Source organism: Camelus bactrianus, chromosome 1, assembly GCF_048773025.1.
Source record: "Camelus bactrianus isolate YW-2024 breed Bactrian camel chromosome 1, ASM4877302v1, whole genome shotgun sequence".
NCBI lineage: Eukaryota > Metazoa > Chordata > Mammalia > Artiodactyla > Camelidae > Camelus > Camelus bactrianus.
Window position 1 is genome coordinate 365,288 of NC_133539.1, and position 12,143 is coordinate 377,430.

Sequence of the window (12,143 nt, forward strand, 5' to 3'; positions counted from 1 at the left end):
ACAGTTGCGCTGTGGTGGCACCAGGCAGAGGTCCCCTTGAGGAGGAGCTGAGTTTTACGTACAGCCTCAGAGTGATGCCTGACAGTGCTGCTGCTGGTGGCAGCAGCAGTGAGATTTTTTTCTTGGTTTAGTCTTTTGTTTGATTTAGCATGTTTTCCACTTTCCTCCTAAGAAAGATTGCACGGGAGGAGAATTTTCTGAGTCCTTGCCTGTCTGAAAATGTTTTGCTCCGCTGTCACCTGGCGTCCAGCATTGCTGTTGAGATGTCTGAAACTGGGCCTGTTCCTTTCTCTGTGGCCTGGGCTTGTTTCTCTGGAGGCGGCTCTCTGTCCCTGCAGTCTGCTTGGGTGTGCGCTGGCGCCGACTCCCTCCCTCGTCACCTGGGCGTGGTGGGTACCCGCAGGCTGGAGACTCGCTCCACCTCAGGGATGTGCTGGCTTCCTAATGATACCTGCCGTCCTTCTGCTTTTTTCTGTTCTCTCTTCGACTCCTGTTAGACTGTTGTTGACCGCATCAGTTGAGCCTCTGCTCCTCTTCATCCTTTCTGTCCCGCTTTCTAATTGTTTTTCATACCGTGTTCTGGGAGACTTCCTTGACTTTATATTCCAGATGTTCTGTGGGCCTTTTATTCCACATAGAGTCCGTTTTTCTTACCCTTACTTGACTTTTTCATATCATCTTGTGATTATTTCTGGACACCTCCTCAGAGGACATTAGGATTTTTGCGTAAGTTTTCTTATGTTTCATGCATTATCTGTTTACTTTGGGTTTCTATTTCTTTGTTATTCTAGTCTCCCTTTTATGCTGGAGGCTCTCCTCAGACACCTTATCTGAGGCTGCCAATACCTGAGTGAGGCCCTAAAAGGCTGGTCGTAAGCTCTTGTTTGAGGTCAGGTAACTGAAATGGCTGGCCAGCCATTTTGGGGGGACCCCCAGATGTCAGGATCTGGGTGTCTATTCCCTGGGTTATTTGGTTTCTCTGGAAGGACTTGTCTCTTCCTCAGGCAGCTGCTGGCACTCTCAGGGTGCCTGCTGCCAAGTCCCCTCCTCTGTGCCTGACAACGCCCTAGTGTCTGGAGCCTCAGGACAGGACGCCGGCCCAGGGCCCAGGGGCAAGGCTGTGCTTACAGGCCACCTGCAGGTGAGTGGACGACCTGTGGGCCACTGCAGCATGTGTGACTCTTCCTCCGGGCCTGGAGCCTTGGGCACGAGGCCTTCTGCAGCCCTAGCCGGCCTGGTCCTTCCTCACTGTGGCTGCAACCAGTCAGTGTGGCTTCCTCGGCGTCCTTGCCCCAGTGTGATCGTTCTGTCTCTGCACAGCTCTCCAGGGGTGGGTAGGAACCCCTTCTCGGCTGCTGGCTTGCCTCTCCGCTTCCCTGTCATTATGGGCTTACCTGTTTGTACTCTTGTTTAACGTAACGGTTAGATTAAGTTGCTCAAACACAATTCCAGCCAGGGGCTGAATTACCTGTGGACCCACCAGTTTCTTGTACTACTTTTTGGCCTTCTGGGGGGAGGCTGGCCCAGAGTGCAGTGAGCATTTGGCTGTGTGCGCTCTGGGGCTGAGGTTCACTGTTTTTTTGTTTTAATTAATTTATTTTTTATTGAAACATAGTCGATCTACAGTGTTATGTTTGTCTCTGGTGTACGTGGTGTACAGCACAGTGATTTAGTTATACACACGTGTGTGTGTTCTTTCTCGCTGCAGGTGTTGAACGTGGGCCCCTGTGCTCTGCAGGTGGCCTTGTTGCTCATCGGCAGGCTCGCGGCTCGGGCTGGGGAGCACAGCGGGCCGTCTGGGGTCCTCTCTGTTTTGCTGTGCTCTCCTCTGAGCCTCTGAAGCTCCCTTTCCGTCCTGGCTGGTCTTCCCGCTGGTGAAGCGGCTTCCCAGCTTGAGGGATCATTCCCTCCTTCATCACTCTTTCCCTGGGGTGCAGGTCCCGTCCCAGCTCTTTCCATGGGGATTCCTCTTGTCTCCCTGCTAGTATAAGATCCTCTGCCAGAGTGCAGTGGATTTTCTGCTAAAATTGTTCCCTGTGTAGTTGTTTTTGATATATTTGTGGGAGGAGGTGAGCTCCACATCCTTCTATTCCACTGTCCCGAAGCCCCGCCTGATGGCCACTGTTGACCTGTCCCTGGGTGCGTCTATCTTGATGTTCCAGGTGGCCCGTGGCGCTCTTAGCGACTGTGTCCTCGATGCGGCAGAGACACAGAAGGAGCTCCTGGGAGCCAGTGGGCTCATGCTGCTGCTTCCGCCCAAAGTGAAGAGCGAGGACATGGCAGAGGAAGACGTGTACTGGCTGTCGGCACTGCTGCAGATCAAGCAGCTCCTGCAGGCCAAGCCCTTCCAGCCTGCGCTTCCGCTGGTGGTTCTTGTGCCCAGTCCGGGAGGGGCCGCCGTGGAGAAGGAAGGGGAAGATGGTTTGTGAAAGCTGCCCCGTTTATGGACCGGCATGTTTACTAAGTGGGTGGAGCCCAGGGTCTGAGAAAGTGAGGTGTCGGGAGTCTCGTGACAGCAGCCACTGCAGTGACAGGAGCTGGGCAGGGCAGGGTCAGGGCAGTGAGATGCCTCAGCGTGTGTACAGGCTTGCGAGCAGAAGATAGGTGACCTCCATCTGTTTCTCTTAAAGGTCTAATGCTACAGGATTTGGTTTCAGCTAAGCTGATTTCAGATTATAGTATTATCGAGATCCCTGATTCCATTAATTTGCAAGGCACAACTAAGGTAAGATTTCATCTTTTTTTTTTTTTTTAAATGTTCGTTTTTTTAAATTGAAGTACAGTCAGTTACAATGTGTCAATTTCTGGTGTACAGCAGTGTCCCAGGCATGCGTATACATACATATATTCGTTTTCATACTCTTTTTCGTTAAAGGTGTTACAAGATACTGAACATAATTCCCTGTGCTGTACAGAAGAAACTTTTATTAAAATCTATTTTTATATATAGTAGCTAACATTTGTAAATCTCAAACTCCCAAATTTATCCTTTCCCACCTGCTCTCTCTCGTAACCATAAGATCGTTTACTATGTCTGTGAGTCGGTTTCTGTTTTGTAGAAGGTTTCATCATTTTTAAAGGTCCAACAAGGTATTTTAGTTTTTCCTCTTTTGCTTTATCTTGAATTTAGTGTATGTTACTGCTTGCATTTTTAATTTTATATTTTGATAGGTAACTTTCTAAAAACGTAAGCAGAAATCAAAATAAAAGATAAAATTTGCCCATAGTCCTGCTATCTGCAACAAATTAAATTGTTCATGTACATTATCTTTTAGCGGCTTTGTTGTTACGGATTTAAAATACGACGGTTTTTGTCTTATATCTGAAGGTCAGATATGTAATTATTTTTGTAGGGTGATTGTTCTTGGAATACGAAGAAATTATGTTATCAGAAGTTTTCTTTAAAAAAGGAAGTCTGTGCTGACAATTACATTTAGGGAAAGAAGTCCTGGGAATTAAAATAAAAGTCACTGAAAGAGGAAAGATAACTACAGGGTGTGAGCAGCCAGGCACATAGCGAAGCTGTTGATCCTACTAAGAACGGGGAGATGTGGTTTCCCTTTCTGTTGTGGTGAAGGGGATGTGCAGGGCTGCTTTCCCTTACGTCCGCGGCCCTTCCGGGGGGATCCTGTAGGCCACACTCCTCGGGGATGGGGGAACGTGAGCCCCAGTTGGGTCCCCCCCCACCCCCATGTGGGTCTCTAAGGCTCTGGGAGACCAAAGGCAACTGCAGCAGACGCTTCTGCCCCGCTTCCTGGAGCGGTTGAGATGCTGGTGCTCCGGTGGCACTGCTGTGGCAGCAGTGGGGTGGGGGGGGCACTCCTGGAAAACAGCATGAATTGTTCACCCAGATCTTTCCAACTGTCTCTGCTTCTCAGGTTTTGCAGGCTGTGCAATGGCTGGTCTCCCACTGCCCCTGTGCTCTTGACCTTTGCTGCCAGACCCTTGTTCAGTACGTGGAAGACGGGGTTAGTCGGGAGTTTAGTGGCCGGTTTTTCCACGACAGACGAGAGAGGCGGCAGGGCGGCCTGGCCTCGCAGGAGCCCAGCGTGGTCATCGAGCTGTTCAACAGTGTGCTGCACTTCCTGGCCTCTGTAGCGTCCTCCGAGCAGCTCTGTGACCTGTCCTGGCCTGTCCCCGAGTTTGCTGAGGCAGGGGGCAGCCAGCTGCTTCCTCACCTCCACTGGAACACCCCGGAGCATCTGGCCTGGCTGAAGCAGGCCGTCCTTGGCTTCCAGCTTCCGCAGATGGACCTTCCGCCCCCCGGGGGTGCGTGCTTGTGCCGAGGGTTACCGGGTGGGAAGGAGTGGAGGGGCAGCCGAGTTCCCCATCTCCTTTCTTGCTGGAAAGACAGTCTGGTGGGTGTTGGGCACCAGCATGAGGTTTGTAGCCCCACCGCCACCACTGTGCACCCCGCCCACACTACACCGTTCTCACTGGCCTTGGGGTTCAGGGGCTGGGCTTGTGGAGTGGGAGCTGTTGGCCCTTCACCACCCACCACAGTCTGTGGGTATCTGCTCAGCCTCGGCGGGGAGGTGGCAAGTGGTGTCAGGAAGAGTGCCGAATCCAAGGCCTGGAGTTTCTGAATTAACAGCAGTTCCCATCCTGTCTGCACCACAGGGTTTGGGAGCAAAAAGCATGGGGACGGGGCAGCGCTGTCCTCACGCTGCTGGCTCCGGCGGGGCCACGGCACTCGGTGCTGCCTTAACACTGGGTTTCCTTCTCCGTCAGAAGCTCGTTCTCTGGCTCTGGCTGTGCCCGAGTCAGGCCTTTGGGCTGTTCTGATGCAGACTCTGTGGATCCCTGTGCCGTGAGGAAGCTGCCCCTCCCCTTGCTGATGCTGTTAGGAGGGAACAGGGCTGTTCATGCTCACCTGGCACGGCATGTGGCCTTGGCAGGGCCATTCTCCTTCAGACTGCGTAAAACAGAGGCCTCGGGCATCTTTCAGAATTTTGAGGGGCAGTCTCCTATAGTTCTGACAGACATTTGTTAACTGAAGGAGCCCAAAGGGAAACAGACCACACCATGCACATCCTCGGCTGTGAGCTGGGTCAGGGCTCCCCAGTGCCTCTGGGACCAGACCTCCCTGGGTGCTCGGTCAAATACAGATTATTGGGTGCAACCACAGGACTGTGCAGTCAGAGCCTCTGGGACGGACCCTCTGTTGTGAATTCTGACCTGGGTGACTGTTTGCATCCCTTACCTGGATGGTAAGGGAGCGGGAGATGCTTTTCCTCAATAGCTGTAGTTTGTTGTATTCAAAGTTGAAGGCAAACTTCTCGATTTCACAGTTGCTTTTTCCTAGGAAGATAGAGGGTGAAGAACATTTTACACAGGTTTCCACTTGTACTTTGGCCAAAGTGTGACTCACCAGGTGCTTTCTCTCCAGCTCCCTGGCTCCCTGTGTGCTCCATGGTTGTCCAGTATGCCTCCCAGATCCCCAGCTCTCGCCACACGCAGCCCGTCCTCCAGTCCCAGGTGGAGAGCCTGCTTCGCAGCACGTACCGCAGGTGGAAGAGTAAGAGCCCCTCACCGGGCCCGGGGCCAGGGCCCTCCGTTGCCGAGATCCCATGGGATGACATCGTTGCCTTGTGCATCAACCACAGGCTGAGGGACTGGACACCCCCCAGGCTTCCTGTCACATCAGGTGCTTAGCGCTCGGCACTGCAGGGCTGGCTCCTCGTGAGACTTTCCTGGTCCAGTTTTAGCTAAGAAAGATGTTTACTTGATGTTTGTTTCTTTCCTATGGATCCCCACCCTTCCTTTCCTTAGGACTGCCTCTTCAGGCCAGTGACTTCCAGGTGACTTATAAACATTGGGAAGAGCTGAGAAGGTTCTGGGAGAGCCTGGACTCATCTCCTTGAAATGGGTCCCCTGGGTTGATTTTAAGTTAGAGCAACTTCTGAAGCTCTGAGCAGTCACACCGGCTGTGCCCGTCTGGACTTGAGCCTCTCGGGACCTTGAATGACCATGGACACTTGGAGCATATTTAGCTCAAGTGTGGGAGAAACAGAATTGTGTGACTTTAATTAATCAGAAGGGCTTGTCCTTAAGTCGGTGAATTTAAGCAAACGTCAAGTGGTCACTTACTGCTCTTTTGATACTCTTGTCTCTTCTTATTTTTGTGTTGTTTTCTCAGAGGCACTGAGTGAAGATGGTCAGATATGTGTGTATTTTTTTAAAGACGACTTGAAAAAATATGACATTCCTTTGTCGTGGGAACAAGCCAGAATGCAGACGCAGAAGGAGCTACAGTTGAGTCACGGCCGGTGAGATCTGTGTTCATTGTGTGTTTCTGTCATCCCTCAGTCAAGACAGTGAACTATATTCTCTTCCAGAGTTCACAACCGAAATTCACTTTCTATACACAGAATCCAACCCATTGTGGGACAGTTCCCACAGTTGCTCAAAGAACAGATCATTCCCATGTAGTAGAAACTGATCTAGAGCTAGGAAAAGCAAGCATCTCATTTTGTTTATCAGATGAACCTGACCCTGAAATCCATAATATAACCACAGACTGCAGAAAGTTGACATCTTATCTCACTTATAAACCTGGGTCAGAAATACCAAGTAAAATGTTAGCATACGCAGTCATGCAGTACATAAAAAAATTCACAAGCTCACTTAAAAAAACTCACAAGCTCGGTTTATACCACACTAAACAATGTCAAGAATAGAAATGTGTTCGTGTAATTTGCTGCTGTAAGAGAAAAATAAATGATCATTTCAGTAGGTGTTGAAATGCTTTCCTTGAGATTTATACACATTCCTGCCCCCTCTCCCCGAGAAGAAAATTGGACACCCTTTCCTGATAAAATTTCTTATCAAATTTGAGTAAAAAATTCCTTAGCTTGATAGGGCTATCTACTGTAAAACTACCAAAAAAAAAAAAAAAAAAAAAAAAACCCCAACAGAACATGCTTCTTGGTATTCTTGGTAAAACAGGAGAAACACTAAAATTTTAAGTTGAGCTCCCTGACATCACTGCTGTTCACTGTTGTCCTGGAGACCCTGCCCAGTGTAGGGACACAGATACAGTGGCATAAATTATCAAGAGGAAGGACAGACTGTCATTTCCAGACAGTAAAATTGTCAGTTCAAGATAATCAACAGTCACACCCTTCGAACTATTCAGCATTCAGCAAGATGAACAGACAGATCAACCTACAACGTACAAAAATTCTCATTTACAGCAGCAATAAAACTAGAACATATGGACACAAACTGACCAGGGGAGGTGCTCAACCCCTGTGAAAGTGATTCTCAGGGCCCTGAAGGTGCAAAGGAAACCAGAATAAATGAGGGGCAGGCTAGGCTTTGTTGATGGGAGGACACAATGCTATAAAAATGTCAGTTCTCAAACTAAAGTCAGGGCATTTCTGCTCAAAAACCCAAAAGAATGTTTTATCCTGATCTGGACAAGTTAATTCTAAAATTCATCAGGATGAGAAAATGTGTAGCAGTTGCTGAGAAAATTTTGACAAGAAAGGTTACTGTAATAGTTACTGTGGCCAAATGGGTCAGAATAGGAATAGAACCGTATGTGACACAAGTGCCACTCCAAATTAATTGGTGGAGGGAGGACAGACATTGGCACCTGTTTAGAAAAAACATTAGACCCCTGTCTCCTGCTGCTGTAAACTTTACTTCTAGATGGATTTAGGAGCTAGATGCAAACATAAGAACCATGCCAACGTTAGGGGAAAACAACCTGCTGATGACCCTGGAATGGGAATCAAAACTCAGCACAGAGAAGCTCTGAGAGCCCAGCTGCCCGGAGAGCAGAAAGTCTTGGAAAAGCAGAGGCTGCCCACCCTCTGCGCCCGTGCCTGACCCCGAAGCACCCCACTCTACCTGATGCCAGAGGAACCCTTCCTCCCTCTCCTGTTCTTACAGTTTCGGGATAAGGCCTCTTCATCCTTCTGCAAACAAGCTTTCCACCCCGTCTCTTCACATGCCCCGCCAAGCGAAGAGGAACGTGGAGCGTGGCCGAGAGGGGCGGCTTCCTAGCGCGGAGGAGCTGACGCAGGGAGCCTCTGCCCAGGAGCTCCTGGCCCAGTGTCTGTCTAGCGGTCTGCTGCTGGAGAAAGAGGAGAGCAAGAGGTGAAGCCCGTTCCCTGGGGTTCGTTGTGTCCTTTGGGCTGCTTCATGCTGGGTTAGCAAGGACGAGACTGTTTAAAAAAGAAGGCAAGTCAGACACGTGAAGTGTAAGCTCTCGGAGGACAGATGCAGTGCCCTCGGTGGTATGGCTTAAACTGTTGTTATTTGAAATCAGTTTCATTGATGGTTTATTCCTGAAAGTTTAAAGTTTCCTAGAGAGAAGTGAGTGCGGCTGGCTGGCTAAGCCCCTGGGTGGGCGGGGAGCGCTGGCACCTGCCCGCTCCCCCTCTAGGCTAGCCTCAGGGCCTCGATGCCACCCCGAACAGCAGGCCAGACCCTCCCTGCCTCTTCTTCCACCCTTGTTTATGGTTTTACTGAGAAAGAACCGGCCAGAAGGGAGTTTGCTGGGTCCTCATGCCCCCTTGCCCCTCCCCTCCACCAGCCTCCCTGTGTCTAGCCTGTGGGCAAAGTCAGTCTCTCCCCTTGGCTGGAATCTCATCTGCACCTGCTCAAGGACATTCGTCCAGTGAGAGTCCTTCATGTCCCCTTCAGCACACAGACGTGAAAACATGCTGCCATGTCTCCCTGTCTTGGCCCCATCTCCCTCCGTAGTCACCACCCCCATGTTTCTGCTCCCTCAATAGTCAATTCAAAAACAGTCTGATTCTCACTTCTTCGGTCCTCTTTCCTAGTCTCCTGCAGCCCGTCCCTGCTGCTCATATCTCCTCTGGTCAGGGTCACTGCAACCTGCAGCTGAACTGACCATGAACCCGAGGCTCCAGCAGCCCCACATGTCCTCTCCCACCCCCCACCTCCCTTGGCTAAGTGTGTTATCTGTACCCAGTCCCCAGTGATTTCATCCAGTTTGATGGATTTTTAAGTAACATCAATATTCTGACAACCCCAAATTTATATCTCAGATCCTAAGATCACTTCTGAACCCCAGATCTCAGTATCCTAGTCCTCCCTTAAAATCGTCATTAGACATCTATTAGATGCCTGGCAGCCATCTCAGAGCTAACATACCCAAATCTGATTGCCAGTTTCCCCCAACCAGCCCCTCCTACAGCGGTCTTCTCAGTTGATGGTGGCTCCACCCTTTCAGCTCCCCAGGCCAAATGCCTTGGGACCATCCCTCTACTTCCAGTCCACCCACAAACCCTGTTGGCTCTATTCAAAATGTATTCAGAATTGGACCATTTTTGCAGTAGTCTGTAGTCTAGTCTCAGCAGACTGGTATAAGCCTTTCAAGTGTAAGGCAGAGGTCGTGGTTCTCCTTTGCTCACAACCTCCCGGTGGCTTACTCTCACCAGGTCAAAGGCAGAATCCTCACAAGTGGGCAAGGCCCTGTGTGGTCCACCTCCCGTTTCCTTTCTGATCTCTGCTCCCTCCAACCGCCAGGTGGTGCCCAAGCAGGCCTTAGGATTAGCTTTTCCTTTTGCCTGGGACTCCCCAGCCACCCCAGTAGCCCCTTGGCTCACCTTGCACCCACTTCTGGTCTCTAGTCATATCTCCTCAGCGAGGACTTCCTTACTGTCCCTGTAGTCCCGCCTGTCTCCACGTCTGCTTGGTCTCTCTCGTCTTCAGACATCTCCCTTGTCGTATGTTCCTTGTCTGTCTCCCTCACTAAAGTGTAAGTTGCCTACAGCTGGGCCTTGTCTGTTTCTGTTTTTGTTTTCAGTGCTGTATCCCTGGTTTGCAGAATGGCTCTAGTGTTTGGTAGGGGCTTGATAAATACATGTTGGAAGAGTGAATGAATGTGTCATGATTTCTAAAAGTAGATTTTCCTAGGTCTGTATCATTTAAGCAGTTTGGATCAGATTGTTTTTCTTGAAAAGACTAGTATTTGGAATGGACAGCTCTGGAGTGTGTGGGGTGGCAGTGAGATGTTACTTTGAGTTAATTTTAAATTGTAAAGATCAATCCATACATTTGGATAATCCAAAGAGACACAAATTAATTATAGACACACAATACCAAAATAAGCTGGAGAAGATAAACCAAATGAGAATATTACAAGCAATGTTAAGTAACATGTAAAAGCAATTGTTTTGGATAAATGCCACCTTTCTCATTAAATATAAATAGGATTTATAAGTTAAAGAGAAGATATTAATTTTTTAAGAGTACATTTCTGCTTCTCAGTTGATGTCATAACTTAGTTCCATCCTTAGTATAAAGCAAAGCTTTAAAAATTTAAAGTATACATAGGAGAAAAGTGAGTGATAGTTAAATTTTTGCTTCCTAATGCTCAAATGTTTCAGGTTTGAAGATCAGCTTCAGCAGTGTTTGTCAGAAGACTCAGGAGCATTTACAGGTTCGGTGTCCCTTCCGCTCTACCTTCCTCAGACTCTGGTGTCTCTGCCTCAGACTGCTGAACCTGTGATGAGAGCGTCTACGACCACCAGCCCTCAGGTGAGAAGAAAGTGCATTTGGCATTTGTATTCGAGTTAAAGACTGAGAGAATGGCTGGGGAAAATGTCATGTCTTGATTCATCGTATGCTATGATGACCAATAAATTATTATCTTAAATTAGATTTTTTCTTTAACTTAATCTGTCAATGTTAAGGTGGCTCAACGAATTCTGAGTTTCTGCTTATGAAATGAATGAAGAACGGAATTGAAACATGTTTAAGAGTTGAACAAAACCCATAGTCCTGTGCTGACACGCAGCAAAGCACTGAGGAGAGTAACAGAGGTGACCACAGCAATCCAGTTTCCGGAGCCCTACTGTCCAAGCTGGGGCATCACACATCTCTCCTTTTCTGGGGTTAACTTTCCCTGAGGAAAATTAATGAGTGAGGAGGGTACGCTTATTGAAGTCAAGGGCCTCACCCATGAATGTTCAGTGGGTCAGTGGCAAAGCTACTTTTCAAAGCCAGACCCGACTGGCTCCAAAGCTCGAGGTCTTTCTACCTCAGCACCCTTCTTTCACTGGTAAAAGAAGCAAAAGCAGAGTTTCACTCATAGGTATGTGTACAGCTCTGGACAGGTCAAATGTGTGCTCCTGGAGTGGCTTTTAGGAAGCCCTTCATTGGGGAGAAAAACACATTAAGATGACATACTGTTTCCAATTCTTAGTTGGGCAGATACCTTAAAAATATTTGTATGCTTTGACTTAACAGTTCTACCCTAAAGAAAATACTATATATGACAAAAATTACTGTATTTTTGTTCACTGTAGAGTTAATTATGCATGAAAGTGGAAACTAAATATCCAAAGAGGGAAGTTTGGTTCAGCAGTTACAATATATATGATGTAATAGTTCCTAGCCTTTGAGAATGATATTTTACAAAAATGACTGGAAGTTGTTCATGGTAGAATCAGAAGAGAGGCATTCCATGTGCAGATGATACCAGCTGTACGTATACGTCCTGGAAGACACTGGCAGGATGTATGATAGATGCCAAGAGAGGGGTTTGTTGAGCCCAGCAGGTCCCAGCAGAGGTTTCTGACATGAGCCAGATTTAGTGCCTTTAAAGAGAATTTATCTTGGTTTATGGATATCCCAAAACTATTTTTAGTTTCTCTTTTGTTCAAATAGAATAAAAGGACAGGGGAGCAACTGCAGTTGTCAGAGGTAACAGGCACATCTCTGACTGAACGGCTGAAGCACCTAGAAGGGCTGATCCGGAGTTCAAGGGAAGAGGAAGTTGCCTCTGAGCTCCATCTCTCGGCACTGCTGGATATGGTGGACATTTGAGCTGCTGTGAGAGAGGGAGGGTCTCTCCAGAAGATTTTCTTTTACTCAAAATAATGTTATTCTCAGATGCTTGATGCATGTTGGAAATACGATTATTAATCATGCAAAATAAACCACTGGAATATCTAGTGAGGTCTTCCTCAGTTTCCAGAATGAAAGGCTGTTTCATCCTGTGTAATGTCTTTGATACTCTTACCTGTTGTCATGACCTCTTCTGACTGATGTCTGCCAACTCGTGTTTCTGTGTGTAACATTTATTTATTTATTTTTGAGTTATAGTCAGTTTACAGTGTTGTCAGTTTCTGGTGTACAGCACAATCCTTCAGTCATACATG

At 48.2% G+C, this 12,143-nt stretch overlaps 1 protein-coding gene across 5 annotated transcripts in view; it reads left to right on the forward strand.

Annotated features, from left to right (window-relative positions):
- Nucleotides 1-11,936, forward strand: part of MCM3AP (minichromosome maintenance complex component 3 associated protein) — a 40,256-nt gene extending 28,320 nt beyond the window's left edge. For all 5 annotated transcript variants that reach the window (XM_074373261.1, XM_074373436.1, XM_074373387.1 and 2 more), the window contains 8 exons: nucleotides 2,163-2,421; nucleotides 2,631-2,725; nucleotides 3,879-4,269; nucleotides 5,390-5,647; nucleotides 6,140-6,269; nucleotides 7,900-8,106; nucleotides 10,368-10,518; nucleotides 11,650-11,936. In XM_074373261.1, coding sequence (XP_074229362.1) covers nucleotides 2,163-2,421; nucleotides 2,631-2,725; nucleotides 3,879-4,269; nucleotides 5,390-5,647; nucleotides 6,140-6,269; nucleotides 7,900-8,106; nucleotides 10,368-10,518; nucleotides 11,650-11,808 — 1,650 coding nt within the window. In that variant the 3' untranslated portion in view covers nucleotides 11,809-11,936. The remainder of the gene's footprint in view (nucleotides 1-2,162; nucleotides 2,422-2,630; nucleotides 2,726-3,878; nucleotides 4,270-5,389; nucleotides 5,648-6,139; nucleotides 6,270-7,899; nucleotides 8,107-10,367; nucleotides 10,519-11,649) is intronic.
- Nucleotides 11,937-12,143: the final 207 nt, after the last annotated feature.